The 18,073-nt window shown below is 48.1% G+C and overlaps 1 protein-coding gene across 1 annotated transcript in view; it reads left to right on the top strand.

Moving 5' to 3' along the window:
- Window positions 1–18,073, top strand: part of CNTNAP5 (contactin associated protein family member 5) — a 301,528-nt gene that overhangs the window by 120,090 nt on the left and 163,365 nt on the right. The window contains exon 11 of the mRNA XM_066621342.1: window positions 8,328–8,499. Within this exon, the coding sequence (XP_066477439.1) occupies window positions 8,328–8,499 (172 nt within the window). The remainder of the gene's footprint in view (window positions 1–8,327; window positions 8,500–18,073) is intronic.

Here is an 18,073-nt window from a genome sequence, read left to right as displayed (position 1 = left end):
CAAGGACATCTGCAAGAGGGATCTGAAGGCCTTAGGAGTGGACCTCAACAAGTGGGAAACCCTGGCCTCTGAGTGGCCCACTTGGAGGCAGGCTGTGCAACATGGCCTTTCCCAGTTTGAAGAGACACTTGGCCAACAGTCTGAGGCAAAGAGGCAAAGAAGGAAGGCCCATAGCCAGGGAGACAGGCCAGGGACAGACTGCACTTACTCCCAGTGTGGAAGGGATTGTCACTCCCGAATCGGCCTTTTCAGCCACACTAGACGCTGTTCCAGAACCACCTTTCAGAGCACGATACCATAGTCTTTCGAGACTGAAGGTTGCCAACTACTGATTTACGTTTCTGAATCCCTTCCCTAACAGACTTCGGGATGCTCATTATCTTATGCTAACCATGGGCACTTCAAAATTGATGGGACTTAAATGCTCAGCTTTCTTTTGAGTATATTTAAGCTACTTCATTAGAACCCAGAACTGTACTGTCCGGATCCAGCAAATAAAAGTCATGCACAGAAGAACATTTCTTCACTATCCTTCTTGATGTGGAACCTTGTGGACAAAATGCAAGAAAAACCCTGCTTTTTCTAAATGAAACCATAATGCACCTAATGCTCTCATATCATAATGCTCTCACATCATCTGCCCTTTTCTAAACCGATGAATATTGTCTGCCCTGACAGTAATACCCTCAGCTGAGGAAGGGTAGGGGATATTTAGATTCACTTAGAGAGCAGATCAGAGCCAATTACCTGTTCAACAATATGTATATGGCCCAGAGTCCTTATAATCTGTGTTCAGTAGTGACTTGGGTTCGGTCTGAAAGTCTGCTTTCCTCCATGTTGGTCAGAACCATTCATCTCTTGCTAGTTACTTTTCAGCTTTGTGCACCTGGTGAATACAGTGCATGTACTCCTGTCTGTTTTGTAGTACTCCCTGGCGTGCTAGCAGTGATTGCCAGGCTTTCCCCGCCTGTCAAAACCCCGCAGGGCTTTGCTGCCAGCTGATTGGCTGGCTAGCCAAAGGGGGCGGGACAGATGAGCTTTTCCAGTGCGCATGCGCTGGGGTTAGCTCAGTCCATTCCTGGGAAGCGACCTCCGCCCGCCCGCCCTTTAGCTAGTCTGGGATTAGCTAGTCGCTCTCCGGAGGACCGGGTAGGAATTTATTGAACATCATCCGATTGGCACCACGATGGTGTTTGTTTTCACCTACCTCAGACTGGCTATGGAGCGTGTTTGGGTTGGCAATATATCTCTTTAACGCCCTAGTCACTGGCAGTAGAAGTGCGGGGTGGGTAGGCAGAAGACCTTCTCAGTGTCCAATCTAAGTCAGCAAGGACAGGGGTGAACCAGAACCGCTCCCAAGATACTTGACCAGCTCGGGGAGGCAGGCTGGCTAGCCCCTTGTCTGAACTTGGGGGCCTTGCGGGGGTGACCTGAAGGCATAGCAGTTTGGCTGACTTACCCTCTTCGGGCGACGGTGAAAGGCGGGCTTAATAACAATTGAGCTACGCCTGGAGTTGGGTGGATGCCCTATGAGACTGGGGGACGTAGACGGCTAGGGCCATTTCCCCTACTTAGAACCCCGCACTTGGAATGGGTATTGTTTACCCTGTTGTTGCCTTGTTGCTATCTTGTTGTAATTCAATAAAGTGGCCCATTTTAATCCCATACCTGTTGTCGGCTGTATTTATTTGGGGAGTGCATGGTAATGGAAGTAGAAAGCCAAGTCTCTGAGTTGCTAAGGCCAAATAACAGGTTTGAGGCTGTGATCCATTATTTACTCTGACCTGCTTGTATTCCAGAGATTTCTGGTAGGTCTGGCTGGTTATTCTGTAATTCGTTCCTTTAGATCAGCCATTTTCAACCAGTGTGCCATGGCACGCTAGTTGGGAAATGGATGGTCTGCAAGGGTGCCGCAGGTGTTTGGAGGAGGATCATTTCTTAATAGGGCCACTGGAGGATGTGAGCCCCTGCTGTCAGAGCAGTGTGCCTTGTCAATTGTCAAAAAACCAATGGTGTGCCTTGACAATTTTAGTGACTTGTCAGTGTGCCGTGAGATGAAAAGGGTTGAAAATCACTGCTTTAGATAATGCTCAGTGGTGGCACACAAGGGAGTGGCAACAAGATGCAGGTATCTTGTTGTCTTGTGTACTCCCTGATAGGCCACTGTGAGATACAGGAAGCTGGTCTAGATGGGCCTTTGGCCTGATCCAGCGAGGCTCTTCTTATGTTTATATGTAAGCCAAATGTGTTTTACTTGTCTTCAGGTTTAGGGCTTACTGTGAGGAACAAACAGTGTTTTGGAATGCATATCTTTGTCTAGGAACTAGTAATATATTACATGTTCAATCAAGACAGTGTAATAGTAGAGAGTTCTGTCTTTATATACTATTTATGCTGGTAGACTTAAGATTTCCAAATCAGATTAACCACCACCCCATTTAAATGGGAAAAAGGTGCTTTTAAAAAAAAAGCGCTTTAGGTTCTTTTGTTTACTGAATTTTGAATTCCAAGGGTTGGTGTGTTCAAGTTTTCTTCACAACTATGAGAACTTGATTTCCAGCTTTTAATTAAAAGCTCATTTTTTTAATATAACTACAAGAAGCTGGAGGCTTGGCAGGTATTTATATCATTCAAAACCTCTGTGATTAAAATCAAGAAAGGGGACAATCCTAATGCTGTAAGCAATTTCAGTAAGCACCCATGTGAAAACACAATTAATGTGCTTTCTTCAGTTTGGCTCTGGCTAGACCCCCATATAAAGTCTGCAAATTAAAAGTTTTATTTTCCTCTAGAAGCAATCATAACCAACAAGGGAGAAAGAGGGATGGGGTGGGTTTGAGTGTGCAGTGTTCCCTTTGTGCAGGGATATGTGGTTGCAAGGAAAGGTTGCAGGCGATAATACCTGGGCTGTCAGAGGCTCCTGAAGATCTCTTCCTGTTTTCCACAACTTGGTGCCTTCACATAGTCATGAACAAGAGAGGGAGAGGATGGGCAGCCCAATCATGAGCTGCCTGGAGCACGGGCTACAGCGGTGCAGAAAATGGCTGCTGCTGCATCCAGTGTGCCCCATGCAGCCGCTGCCACCTCCTCCGGAGAAGGGGACTTTCGTCCCTTTTTCCTAGGCAAAGCATCGACCCATGGGTCAGTGTAGAATAACCCTCCATGTTGGGTTGATGGCTTGATGGGTTGATCCTGATCCGTGAGGGTCAGGATCCAGTGGAGCAAAGCTTCACCAGTCCTACCTCCCTCCTGTTCTGCTCCCTCCCCCTGGCAACCCTCTTCCCTGCCCTCCCTCCACCTCTCCTCGCCCTGGAATGCCTCCTCCCCACCTCTCCCCATGTCCCCACCAACTTCTCCAGTACCCGCTGGTCTGTGCGACTGAGCAGCGGAGCTCCGGTGCTCCACCGGCGCTAGCCCAGTGCCAGCCACCACTGGGCTAGCACCAGTGCTAGGGCCCACAAATATGCCTTATGGCACATTTGCAACAGTGCACACCAGTGGTAAGCCAGTGCACACTTTTTAGGATTGGGCCCTTAGTCACTTGCGTCTTTATTCACCTCTCACATGGCTTTCCTTCACTTGTTGTTCAAGCCATTAAGAACAAAAGCTTGATAGTATGGTTTCATTTAGAAAACTGTCCCTCACCCCAATCACACATCTTGTCTTGGCCACAAGTTGTTGGCAACCTTCAGTCTCGGAAGACTATGGTATCACGCTCTGAATGGTGGTTCTGGAATAGGTCTAGTGTGGCTGAAAAGGCCAATTCGGGAGTGACAATCCCTTCTACACTGGGAGCAAGTGCAGTCTGTCCCTGGTCTGTCTCCCTGGCTATGGACCTTCCTTCTTTGCTCTCCCACCGTCGGAAGCAGCCCCTGGCGTCACGCTCTACGCCAATCAAGCGAAGACTTATAACCGGTAACTGCTGCTTCCCGTGTTGTGCTGATGCTGTATGGCGAAGTTAGAGTGTCCACAACTAAGGCAAAAATAAAGGCCAGGGCTGCCTTTAGCTCAGCCATTCTGGCCCATTCAGACCTGTAATCTTTCTGGTTGTTTTTTTTTGTGTGTGTTTTGTCTTGGAGGGCATAATTGATCTGCTGAAAACTCCAGACTTTGCAATAGGTCTTCTTTGCATTCTGCTGCAGTAGTGGACTTACCCCGCCTTGCTCCCAGGGCAAGGGTCCGCAATGCCATCCCCTGCAAGATGCCGTCCCCTGCATGTGAAGCTGCCCCCCCACCTTCTAAGTGTGATGGAGCCTCGCACGACTAAGACTGACTAGGGAAGCCTTCTGGGGCTTCCCCGCGTCTTAACTGTACTTCTGGAAACCCAGAAGTACAGTTTCCGACCATGTCGGGAGCCTCAATGAGGCTTCCCACTCAGTCCTACAGTGGACCAAGTTGCCCCATTTGCCCAGCGTTAGATCCGCTGCTATGCTGCTGCTCTACCCAAGCTTCCTTAGCCTTTGCTTGAATTTGCAGGCCAGGAGTCATAGTTCCTTGGACTCTTTTTGGATTGTTCAGCCTGCTTAACCAAGAATTCTCAATAATTAGTCTTTTTGTTTTGAGTCTCCAGCAAAGCTCCATGGAACATAATTATTGTCCTCCAGCTCAGCAGGCATAGAAAAGCATACTTGGCACATGCAACTCTCTAGCTGTCTTCTGGTTGCCCTGTGTGTGGCCCATCGGCAGTATAGCTTGTTGTTTGTCCTCTCGCCTACATGCTTAACTTCTCCACAAGTCTTTTTATAGGTCTGTGGCTAAAACTCTCTTCGAAAGTCTCTTCTTCCCTCAAATCTATTTTTCTCAAGATCAGTGGAAATCTACCTCAAATCTAACTCTGTCTCCCTCAAATTTATTTTTAAATAAATGTATTTATTTTAAACAAGTTGAGGTAGAAGTTCAGAATTTCCTCCTTTCCCTGTGAAAGTGCAAGCTGCCACTTTGTTGCATCTTGCTAGGTATTTCCATTTTCTCGTGACACCTTGGAGGCTCACAGGTCAGCCAGCTTCCTCACCAGCCATTCTCCTTGCCAGCACTGACCTTCACCCCTGGCCTGCTCCTGGCCTGCTCCTGACTTATAAACGGTTTGCCAGCCCCCTTTGGACCCACCCCTCACTCCCTCCCTGGTGTAATAAGGTCTGTTGCAGGATCCTGCCCCCCTTCTCCCCCTTGCTCCCTTGGTGCCTCTATTCCTTCTTGTACTCTGCCCACAATGCCTCTGTCTTCCACAGCCTTGGCCCCAGCTGTGGCTATTTTGCTATACTCAACCTCTCTGGCCTATGGGCCCTGTTGTGGAGTGTCTATGGACTTATTGGAAGGGCCACCAGCTAGGAGGGGAATATCTGTCCTCTGGGATGCTTCTGCCCAACCAGGTGCCCACCTGGGACCCAGACATCTTGGTTCTCTTTCCTCTCTCTGCAATCGCATTACTGTCTTCTCTTCCTCCCCCTTTTCCTCCAGAACCAGAGCCTGCTGGGTCATTGTTATCAACAACATGGGTCTGATTGATTGTATTTTAAACTTCATTTCTCCCTCTCTCTTATTGTAAATGTATCCCTCCCCTAGTAAATCATACTGTGTTTGTCTCCTTCATCTATGGTAAATGCCACCTTACATTGGGGAGTGTCACAAGTTAACAGTGAACAGTCCCACAAGCATACATGTTTTAGTACATGTGCAATGGCCCAATTCTATGGGGGCTTTGTGGTGGCAGAACTCACAATCCACTGCCTTAAAGCCTGGGACACTGTTGTGAAAGCCATGCCTGCCATACATTTCAGAGCCACCGGCAGAAATGGCTGAAGGCCCTGCAGATATGAAAATGCATTTTTCAGAAGTGTATTGTGTTGCTCAGTATAGCTCTGGTTTTTGCACATAGGAAGGAAAAAAGCACCCTAACAATGTCTCCTGATTGCACCATTTGATTCCACACTAGGGAGGTGGAAAGAACAATTGCCCCAATTTAACCCTGCTTGGCTATGTTGCCTCTACTGTTATATGTGCTGATGGTGTTTCTGCACCATTCTTACAGGATGTAGTGATATTAAAGACTTTGTTTTGGTTTGATCTTTGCACTACTGGTATTTCAGAGAGTTTACTCTATGATCTTTGATTATATCCAGGGTTTGCCGTGCTGTTGGATGACATTTTCATTTTCCCTTTACAATTCTCTCCAAGCGTAACAGTATTTTAGCCCAGATGCTGACATAACCCCAATGAACTGGCATAAAGCTCAGTGCAATCTAGTTGCCTTATTGGAAAAAAAAAAGGTGGCGTAGGGTTTCCAGGGCACACCTTGTCAGCAGATGGTGTGAAACCAGTGTCTGAACATCTACCTCCTGTTACGTCGTTGCTATTATTAACTGGTTGTATTAGTTTCTGGTCTTTTCCTGGGGTTTCCAGGAATATAGATACTTTAATGCTGCTCTTCTTTCACCAGCCTTGCTAAGGTACTATGGGACTTATATATGGACCTGTACATCTTGTAACCCACCCGTGCCCAGTGGAAGCTATCCACTGCTGGCAGGGCTTGACTACTCCACTGCTATTTTTGCAGTCCCAGTACACAGCAAAAACAGACTGCTTGTAAATGTAGTGGCCACCATACATGGCTGTTGGGCTGCTTCCACCTTGGGAAGTCATGGATTTTGTAGGCCTGGGTTCTAGCTAAGGTATAGTCCATGTCAGCCTGATACTATCATCTAATAGTCTAATGATAATGTTGGTGTAATGCCCATATTGGGAGTCTGCCTGGGTGATGCAACACCCAGCTGCAGTCACAGCGGAGCGCTGGAGCTGGTGAGAGCTGTGGAGGCAAACCGGAGAGGCTCTGAAGGAGCCAGAGGCAGCTGTTCCAATGCTGGTACCGCTGCAGGAGAGATCGTGGTAGCCTGGAGAAGGGCAAGGGCTGCTGGACGCTGATTACTGGCTGGGCATTAAAGAGATGACCTTAGCCAAAACCAGAAGCATAAGGGGGTGCAACCAGCTTGTCTCTGCAAGACAGCAAACAGCCACAAGTAGTGGGAAATGTAAGGATTCCAAGTGCTGAGTGTAGAGCTGAGAGAGCTGTGGCACTGGGGTGAGTTTGTGGCACGTGGAACTGGAACCACCACAACCCCAACCATACCACTGTCAGGCGAGCCAGAACAGGGCTGCTGCTGATCCCCCAGGAGATAACCCAAGGGTGACTTATTTCAGAAGCAAGAAAGATGCACTTAACAACTGCTGGTCTGATCCTGAGGAGACATGTGGATGGACCTGCAGAGAGACAAAGGGGACAGTTCTGTTAAGTGGGACAGGGAAAGCAGGCTGTGAAAGCTCATGCATGCCCATGAGTGTAAAGGAGTCCCACAGAATAAAGGTAAAGAAGCCCAGATGTAGTCCAACTGATTGATCCACAGCAAGACAGAATAGATGCTCTGAGAGAGCCTTGTCTGTGTACGACCTCCTAGGGCACAATCCTAACCCACTTTCCAGCACCGACATAAGGGCAATGCAACTCCGAGTTAAGGGAACCAACATTTCCTTACTTTGAGGAGATCTCGGTGAGTGCCACCCAACTGCAGGATGCAGCACATGTCCCACTGGCACCACTATGCCAGTGCTGGAAAGTGGGTTAGGATTTGGGCCCTAGAGTTCCATCTCCCCTCATGGAGGTGCCTTATAGGACAGGGGTGTCACTGTTGCTCTTAAATAGATAAATAAGAAATTGGGCAGCTGCTCAAGATTTTACCTGTAGCTAGCTCCTAGGCTTTCAAATAACATTCTAGTATAAAGAAATCTGAACACTTGGTATGACGTTTAGTGCTGTGTTAAAATGTGTATTTCTATTTCTCTGTTATCATTGCAGTTCTTGAAACAGATGTATGGCATATGATACATCCTGTGCTCTACTGTTGCTTGTAATCAAATGGGGTGGTGGTGGCATCTTCAGGGCCTAAGGCGTTCTAACAGAAGGCTAGACTCTGGTGTCATTCTTGAGCATTTCAGTGGAACTGTTTCTCAAGACATTTCAGGTGGGTTGTGCCCTGCCAGACCAAATCCAAGTAAAGATAATGGCAGTGCATTTCCCAGACTGGACTACATTCTGTATCTATAAAAGGAGGCAAAAAGTCCTTCTTTTCACTTCTCCTTACTCTATCACTATTATTGCCTGTTTGGTTTCTTAAATTCTTATTTATTACCACAGAATTAGAAACTCAAATGCTCACATTGAGCAAGCAATGAAAACCCTAGGAATAATTAGATCTTCCATCTGTGAATCCCCAAGGAAATAAATGATCGTTTAAGCATTCTTCATCTCACTCTTTTCTCCCTTCTTTGTCCCACAGGGTGCCCTGACAATTTCACTGATTCGAAATGTTTAAATCCCATTATGGCTTTTCAAGGCTGCATGAGACTCATCTTTATTGATAACCAACCCAAGGACCTCATTTTAGTTCAGCAAGGTTCCCTGGGGAATTTTAGTGATTTGCGCATTGATCTATGTGGCATCAAAGACAGGTAATTATTCTTTCTCCTTTTCTTGTGTTTTGTTTTCTTTCAGCCAAGTGGCTTATAAGTACAGTTGGCTAGAACTGAAAATTGTAATCTGCCAACATTACTGACATTAGGAACGCTGCTAATATGAAGTATCACTGTGAAGATCCAGAGATGTATGGCAAATTGCACAAGTCTCTCTCCTTCTCTCTCTTTCCCTGCACATCAGCTTTTGGAGAGATGGAGTATGCAAATTAAATCAAGTAGCAGATTTGCAAAGGATTAAATTTTATGCACAAACGATGTTTGATTGCTTTGAAGTTTTAAAGGGATGGGAAAGAAAAGGAGACTTCATTTGAATCATCAAAACATGTCATCTCCTTAATGTGCTGGCTGTTTTGTTTAAATGGATCATTTATGGGTTGCATGCTTTGGCTTGCACACCACAGTGTTATTGAAACAGAGGCACCATCAGAATTTCCCATGTAGGGGACATAAAAAGAATTTCAGAAAGCATTTTGAAAACCATCTCATCTAGGCTGTGTCACTGAGACAGAATCCCTTATATTTCCAAGCTGATACATTTATCCACCTGCCTGGTCACCTAAGGTGAGAAGCAGCTGCTTTCAAATGGCACAGTGGGAAAGCTTAGCAAAGCTAAGTTCTTCTGATGTTTTCACCACCATGGACTATCAAAGGGATTTTGGTAGCCTGGCCCATTAAAAAATGGTTTGTGAAACAGTCCTTTTTCAGGGCTTATTTGCTAATGTGCACTCTTCCTGGGGGAAAAAAAGAGTATGGTATATGTCTGTATACTATACCTGAAGTAGGTCTCTGAATGGGAGTGAACAATTTACAGTTTAAATTTGTACATTGACATTTTTCTCATAAAATATATTCTGTATTCATATGCAAATCTCCATTTTGAAAAGTAAATTGATGTCTCTCTTTCAAATGTTAATGTTTAAGCTTTAAATTCCTCATCCATTTCTTGGTGGAGGGAGATGGAGAAAGAACACAAGAGGAATCCCTCTTGATAAGACCCCAGCTCTATCCAGTTGCACAACTTACTTCCCACAGAAGTGAGCCAGTTGCTTTCAGGAAGCCCACAAGTGAGGACTGAAAGCAACAACCTTTTCGTGCTGTTAGGAACTACTGAGTGAGACCATGAGTCCACCTATCTGGTTGCATCAGGATGGCCACCAGCTTGTCCCACTTGCCTTCTCCATGAGTGAATTGATGAGCTCTCCCCTGGCTGCTTGGAGGAGGAAGAGAAAAAAAAAATCAACTTCTGGCTGAGACTGTTTTCTTTTGCAGCTAAAATGATGTCATTTGTTGTTCTCCATCTCCCTGCTTCTTGCAAAAGGGAGACTGGCAGGAACATGAACCAATCCCTCTGGCTTATCCCTTAACTTAAAATTCCTGTTTTTTCAACAGGAAGAGCCATGCAAATAAACCAAACAACAAACAGAGGCTCTATGGTGCACTCCTTGGTAGTGGTGTATGTGTGTGTGGCTAAAATATCATCCATTAGGAAACATAATGACACAGAGAGAACAAGCAAAACTCTACAGAAAGGAATAAAACACAAAAATACGGCAATTCCATGATATAGTCAAATAATATTTTAATTCATAATTACTGCATAAATATGTGGGAAAACTGTTTATCTATCAGGCAAGGTTTCTGAATTCTGTTGCTTTGCCGTACCAGAAATTTATCGGCACAGCCCCGCAAATAAATGCACCAGACTGCGGCTTGGATTTAAAACTGGGCCACTTTATTGATTGTTAAGTTACAGCAGGGTGACTGGGGTAGTTGTCTAAACTCCCAGTCCTGAGTTGTGCGGGGGTCATTTATACAGGGAAACGAGCCTAGCCGTCTACCTCCCCCAAGGTCAAAGGGCGAAACCGTCCAACTCGAGGCTGTCACCAGACCTGCGACCTAGGACAACCTGTCAGCGTTGCCCAAATGGTTAAAACAAGCAGGACTGGTGTCCCGCAGGTCAAGCCTTGCCAGGCGTGCCAATCCAGTCAAAGGGGCTTGCCAGCCAGCCTCTTCGAGCTGGGAAAGCATCATGTGAGCAGTACTGGCTCACCCCTTGACCTTGCTTAGACAGGCACTGGGGAATGGCTACCTACCCTGACCCCACATGCTTCATGCCACAAGGGAGGACAGCCTACTGCTTGTCCTTCCTATCCCCACTAAAAATAAATTGCTTCAAATTCTGCTGTAAATCAGCCAAAAAGATGTTGTAGCCCTGTGGGGACAGATGAACCTCATCGCTGCGGAAAAGGGCAGGGCTAGTCCACATGATATTGGGATAGGGGAGGTTGGACCCGCCCATAGCCGCAACGACCCTCCCCAGGTAATCACTGATTTGACGCCAGGCCACGTCGACGTGGCGGATGTTGCGTGCGCCCCTCCAAACCCTCCTGGGGAGAAGGTTGGACCATAGGATCGAGATCCCAGGAAACCAATTGCAGATGGTAAGAAAATCCTTACGGGCCTGCAGCCTCAAGGACAGGTCGTCCTCTGACAGAGGTCATTTTCTCCCAGACGTACGATGATTACCTGGGGAGGCGAATGGGTAGAAACATATTCGTATATCATGGGCAGAAATTGTTCCCAACACATGCCTCTTCAGGCCAGGCATGCTGTGTTGGCGTGACCAGCCAACCCAAGCTGCTGGTAGACATTGCATGCTTCCTGGCCCCAAAAATGATAAGAGTGCCCGATGACTAAAGTCTGAATGAGCTGTGGCCACCGTGGACCTGTCAAGGCAAAAAGAACAGTAAGGAACAGGAAGTGGTGCCTTAGTCAGGTAACTATCAACTCTTAAACATGACCACTTGGTCCAAACATGGCAAAAGCCCAGAGAGCCCCCAAAACCGGGGGTCCCCTTCAGCCTGCATCGCTGGCTGGGAAACTGAACAGTCCAACATCCCCCTAAGGCCACTAGGAAGCCAATTGGATTCCCCTAAATGGAGCCACAAGGCCCAAAGGCAGCTGCCTCAGAGAAACCCCCTTAGGGGGAAAGGGGAGTCCCCGCTAAAAACTGGTCCGAAGGCCACGACAAAATTGGAGGAGACTCCCAATGCTAGAGTGCTCATAGCCCATGAGATGGGCATATGCCATGCAACTTACCTCAGATAATACCGATAGGTGCCGGAATACCACCTGCCAATCATCTGAATGGCAGGAACGGGTAGGCCTAATTGTGCAGCCACCGAGGCAGCGCCAATATGGAATGAGTGGAGCCCATATTCCTTGGGTTGTAACCCCATTTGCTCCAAGGCCCGCTTAAACAACTGTTTAAACTGGTAGAGCATAAGCGGAGTTAGATCCCCATGTCTAAAAAGACACCCAGGACTAGAGGGTGCCATTGTCTGGTATACTGACAGGGCGTGAACAGGGCACAGCCGCAGATTAGGAGGCCTGTGGAGAAGCGCAATGTGGCCCCTACCTAATTGATCATTCTTGGAGAATCTAAGCCGCAGGCGAACCGAACCGCCCAAGATCTCAGTCATCCTACTGCATGGTTCTTTCCCCGGGGGCCCCTTTCGATTGTGCCAGAAGCTCACCTGCCCTAAATGCCCCAAAGAAAAAGGCAAGGGAAACCGTGCGAAATAGGCAAATATCAAATTGAGAAGAGCACAAAAGGCCAAATTCAATATAGAGCCCATGTAGGAGGGTGACTGTGATGGGCCTGCGCTGGTCAGGCAGTGGAGGGGTGTCTTTTTTGAAGCCCTCCAGCATCTTACGGACTCTAAAATCAGCAGCTGGATCCTTAGTTCCCACGGCTTTAGCACTGAAGGAAATGGCAGCTAAGTAGACAGACATGGACCGGACCAATATGTCATGGTCCCGAAGGGCCAACAGGAAATGCATAACCGCCTCAGGTGGGGAGGATGTGGAAAGGGCACGGTCCATCTCTGTACAGAAGGAGGTGAATTCCTGTATTTTACTGTGATAACTGGCCCGGCTGGAAGGAGCTAGAGGTGCCCAAATGGCCCCCTGGGCTCGGACGAACCAAGGTTCCACAACCAGCTGGGAATTGGGTCTGGGTCCTGCACTGCCTCTGGGGCCAACAGCCGAAAACGCTCCCCCTGCAAGCGAGAGAAAGCGTCGGCGATACCATTGTCGAGTCCTGGAACATGTCTGGCTGTGAATATGGCGTTAATTGAAAGGCACCGTCTCACGAACACCCGGACTAGGCGCATGACCCTGGCTGATTTAGATGTCTGTTGGTTGACGATGTCCACCACGGTGAGATTATCGCACCAGAATAACATGGCAGAATCTTGAAACATGTCTGCCCATATGAAAACTGCCACAACTATCGGGAATAATTCTAAAAAAGTTAAATCTTTGGTGATACCTGCTAACACCCAGGAAGGTGGCCAGGCAGCGGAACACCAATGACCCCTGAAATAAAGGGCAAAACCCAAACCCCAGCAGCATCCGAATGAATCTGCAGTTCCGCTTCCAGCAACTTCTGGCTTCTCCAAAAGGAGACACCATTGAAATTTAGCATGAAATTGGACCACATATCTATATCGTCATGCATGGGGGCTGTAACCCGGATTCTATGGTGTGGCTGCTTTAAGCTCCTTGTGGCGTCACAAAGGCACCAGAGAAAGGCCCTGCCCGGGACGATAACAAGGCAAGCAAAATTTAAATGACCAATTAATACCTGGAGGTCCCGCAACGTGATCTTGCATGCCGCTTGAGCAGCATTTAGCAATTCACAGAGCTTAACAAGTTTGGTGAGTGGAAGATGGCTCTGCTGCAATACAGAGTCAAGTTGTACCCCTAGAAAGGTGAAGCGCGTGGCAGGACCTTCAGTTTTCTCATGTGCTAAGGGAGTACTGAGTTCCCCGCAGAGCTTGACAAAAGTAGCCAAGCCCTCTGAACATATTTTGGTTCCAGCTGGGCCTATAAACAAAAAGTCATCGAAATAGTGGGCGGAGGAAACCGGGCGAGCCCTGTTATGGACCGCCCACTCTAGGAAGGAACTAAAACTTTCAAAGGTGGCACAGGAAACCAAACAACCCATGGGTAGCATCCTGTCAACTTAGTAAGCCCCTTCAAAATAGAAGCCCAACTGGCAGAAATTATTGGGGTGGACTGGCAGTAGGCGAAAAGCCGATTGGAAGTCAGCCTTGGCCATGAGAACAGAGGGACCACAGTCACAGACCAAAGCCACGGCCTGATTGAGAGAGGTGTATCTTACCGATCAACGGTCATGCGGGATCCTGTCATTTACGGACTGGCCTTTGGAGTGTGACAAGTGGTGTATTAACCAAAATTCTCCTGGGACTTTTTTGGGCACGAGACCCAAAGGGAAAACTTGCAAATTGGGAAGGGGTTGCTCAAAAAGCGGGCCAACCACTCGGCCGGCCTCGACTTCTTTGGCAATCTTTTCCCTCACCACCTACTCCATACCACAAACTGAGCGAAGGTTCTTGTCCCAGGAGGGTTGGGAAGGAGGGGGTGCCGGAATCCGAAAACCACTGGAAAAACCTTCCCAGTATTTGGCCTTCGGCTGGTTGGGATATTGGTTGAGTAACCAGCCGAGGAACGGAAGCCTAATGGAAGTTGGGCCCTTTGGAAGGGGCAGAGGATGGGGCACCGCCTTTCGGCCCGCCTCCAGGTTGCCCTCGAAATTGGGACCTGGCCCATCCAAGCTTGGAGCAACTGGATACCACGTGTTTGGCCCCTCATTGCACGCAGGCTTGTGAAAAGCGGCAGTTAGACCGACTACAACATCCCGTGGCATTAAATTCACGACAGGTGCGCGGGTATTGAACCCCCTGAGCACCCGGGGGTGCTCTGCCTTGTTCACTCCTGTTTCTGGTGATCAGGTGACTGCTGTCCAAGCAGTCACCAATCGTCGGTTTTGAAGGAATAACTAGCTGCGCCCACAGCTCCCATTGCGGTACGTCCCAATCAAGGGTGGGATCATGGGAGGACCTCATGCGAAAGTGTTCATCATAAGAACACCAAGCAGGGCCAGAATAATCATGAAAAGCCCTATGGACGATGTCTAAATATTTAAATAGGGAAGGAGCCTTGTTAGGGTACATTTGGAGGACTACTGAGGCATAAATTATAAAACCATTGAGCCAGTTTGTCCAATTTTTATCGATTTTTCTACGCTTTACTAGCTCCTGGTCCCTAAGGGGTTCTCCCAGACTTGGGGTGGGTTCAGGCTCCACCTGTAAAAGGCTGAAGATGTCCACAAATTCTCCTCGCCAAATTCGCTCCTTCACTAATAGAACTAAGTGGCCGTCCAAAGGTAGAGTGATGTCCCCATTTGAAGTTGTGGGGCGTTCACTAGGTTCAATCACAAAACCGGGGGGGGGATTTGGGGCCCCTGTGAGGGTATCGGTTGGCCCTGGGCAAGAGGAAGTGCTTGACCTGGAGTAATAGGGGCACTAAAAGGCCCACTAGCACTACCGGCAGGCTGGGCTGCTGGTCCAGTGAAACCGAAGGGTCCCAGAGGCCAGGGGTAGCCCAGACCACCATACGGCAGTGGCGCTTGTGGAGGCCACCATAATCCCCCGAATGGATAACTCATGGCTAATGAATTGGGGTATTTGGGGATTATGCCCGCTTGACCCCAAACCGGCATAATCGGGTGGTGATCAGGCCTTTCTATCTCACCTGCACACCCCTTATCCGCTGTGGCCTTGTCCTGTGAAGGCTTAACAAGATCAGCTGCCACTTGGACCCCAGAGGCTTCCAACGACTCCTCATCTGATAACCTCATGGCAGCAGGGACTTTGCCTTTTTTATTGGAAGACAGAAATGTGTTAAGCCGGGTACCATGGCCTGGGCGGTTAAATTTGCGTTGGGGTCCCCGAATACCGGATGCTCCTCCCCCATCGCCCTTGCCTGCCCTACGCATTGCCTTCTCTTTTTGCCATGCTTCCAGGCATGCCACTAATGCCTTAAGCTCACCCACATCCCTGCCTTCATCAGCGGACGATGAAGACTCAGCCAGTTTGGAACAGGGCGCTTCGGTGCCTTGCCGCACCTTTTTTGAAGGCGCTTAGGCATGTTGGGTACCTGCACACAGCTAACTAACTATCCCCCCTTTGTACTTATTCAATTCTTAATGTTAGTGTTATTCAAAAAAAATTTTATAATTTTTTTTAAACTTTAAGTACCCCTACTGAGGCCCCACCCTATCAGCAATAACCTGTTAATTCCCCCAACTGTACCGTCTCCCCTTATATCTACTATTTAATGTTATTGTTATTATTTTTATTTTATTATTATTATTATTATTATTATTAAGGGGAGGCACTTGCTGGGGGCTTAAGTGGGGTGGGGTGCGGAATTGCCCTCCCCAGCCAGTGCAGGGGGGGCAGGCAGCAAGCCCCTAGTACTTGGCAGGCTCGTGATACCGCCACTAAATGGCGGGCAGGCGAAACAAGATGGCACCAAGTCTGTGGGTAGCTGTGGGGTGGGGGGAGCCGCTCAAGCCCCAAAGGCTCAAAGCCCCCAAAGGCTCAAGCCCCCAAAGCCCCCAAAGCTGAGCCCTGAGGAGTGCGGAGAAAAGCCCCTGAGGGGCGTGCACGGCTTCCCCGCTGGACCGGGGCAACCCCTGTGGGTGGGTGGGGGGACCCGCGTGTCCAGCCAGCACGAGTGGAGCCCCGCTGGTGCCGTGCACAGCGGGGAGTGAGTGTGCATCACCCTCTGCTAGGCTGCCGCCCTTCAGGCACCGAGCACTGTGGGTGAAGTGCTCCAGGAGCGCTGTCCAGCTGGTGCCTCAGGCACAGTGGGGGAGAGTGCGTGCCTCTCCCTCCAGTTGGCTGGTGCCTGACAGGCGCTGCTCTGGAGGTGACCGCTCCCTGACGCGGCTTCGCTGCAGCTGCGCCTCTCCAGTCGCATCAGATCTGGAGTTTGGTGCAACATGTCCTCCCGCATCGCCGCTCGCTCCCGAACTGAGGCTGGGTCAGGCAGCTGCCCGACTCCAGCCTGATTGTCCCACCTCCAGCTGCAGGAGAGCCAATGGGGAAACAAACCCCAGCCTGTCTGCATCAGGCAGGGGTAACAGCCGTTGGCGCTGAAAGCGCTAACGGTCATGTCAGATAATTTATATTCAACTTCTTAAGCATATTCAGATTGAATTAATTGCATTCTAGGTATATTTTGATGTATGACAAGGCTTCTTCAGAGTTCTCCATTACAGGAGATAACCCAGAATGGGGTTAGAATCAGGCGCACACTTGTGTCACCAAGATCCACCTCCCATCCCTGTGCAGAAACTCTCCCATTCTTTGCCCTCCTTACATAAGAACTTAAGAACAGCCCCACTGGATCAGGCCATAGGCCCATCTAGTCCAGCTTCCTGTATCTCACAGCGGCCCACCAAATGCCCCAGGGAGCACACCAGATAACAAGAGACCTCATCCTGGTGCCCTCCCCTGCATCTGGCATTCTGACTTAACCCATTCCTAAAATCAGGAGGTTGCACAAATGCAATCATGGCTTGTAACCCATAATGGATTTTTCCTCCAGAAACTTGTCCAATCCCCTTTTAAAGGCGTCTAGGCTAGACGCCAGCACCACATCCTGTGGCAAGGAGTTCCACAGACCGACCACGCGCTGAGTAAAGAAATATTTTCTTTTGTCTGTCCTAACCCGCCCAACACTCAATTTTAGTGGATGTCCCCTGGTTCTGGTGTTATGTGAGAGTGTAAAGAGCATCTCCCTATCCACTCTGTCCATTCCCTGCATAATTTTGTATGTCTCAATCATGTCCCCCCTCAAGCGTCTCTTTTCCTTGTCCTGTTCTGCCCACTCCCAGCCACTCCCTGCTCTTGCCACCAGCTTATCTTTGCTGCTGGAGGTGAAAATAAAGTGAAAATTAACTGCACACACACATTGACCTTTCATGGGCGATTTTTGCCTGGTCTTCATGTAAAACTTTTTTTAAAGCCTTTTAAAGGAGTTGCTCTGATATTTTGGCCGCTAATTACAGCTGATCTTTAAAATCTTGAATTCTCCTTGCTGCTTTGCCTGGATCTCCCTAACCCTGCCTAACTTCCTGCTCTAAAATTTAATTTAAGACTTTGTTTTTCTCTTCCCTATTCCAGCTTGTGTTGCTGGCATGTGTCGTATTATAGAAAATAGACCATAGGGAAATTAGATACTATGGCAGGTTTTTATAAAAAGGAAAAGTGGTGAAATGAAAACTGAGGGTGGGTTTTGCACATGCCAGCTCTTTTTGAATATTTACTTTGTTGAATACAGCCCATCTCAAATTAATAATCCATTTTCTTTAAATAAAACTGGCCAAGGAAACCAGAGAATTCTCCTCTAATTGTGCCCCATGCGTTTCAGCATTATTTGTTTTATTGTGAAATCAAATTCTCTTACTGGGACTGGAGAAGTGAATCTTTAATATTGTTTTGCTCTGAAATAATTAACCTGCAGTGAGCTAGAAAAAGTTGTCAAAGAAGACACTAGTTTGCAGTCCTTCCGTACTCTTGGTAGTTTTTAATATCCTGTCCTTGGATATCTCGATTGTTCACTACGCACTTCCCATCATTTTCCACACCATCATTGCCAGCATCACCATCAT

This window comes from Tiliqua scincoides, chromosome 1 (genome assembly GCF_035046505.1).
Source record: "Tiliqua scincoides isolate rTilSci1 chromosome 1, rTilSci1.hap2, whole genome shotgun sequence".
Taxonomy (NCBI): Eukaryota; Metazoa; Chordata; class Lepidosauria; order Squamata; family Scincidae; genus Tiliqua; species Tiliqua scincoides.
The sequence above is the reverse complement of the archived record's forward strand: the minus strand, read 5'-3'. Positions and strand labels throughout refer to the sequence as shown.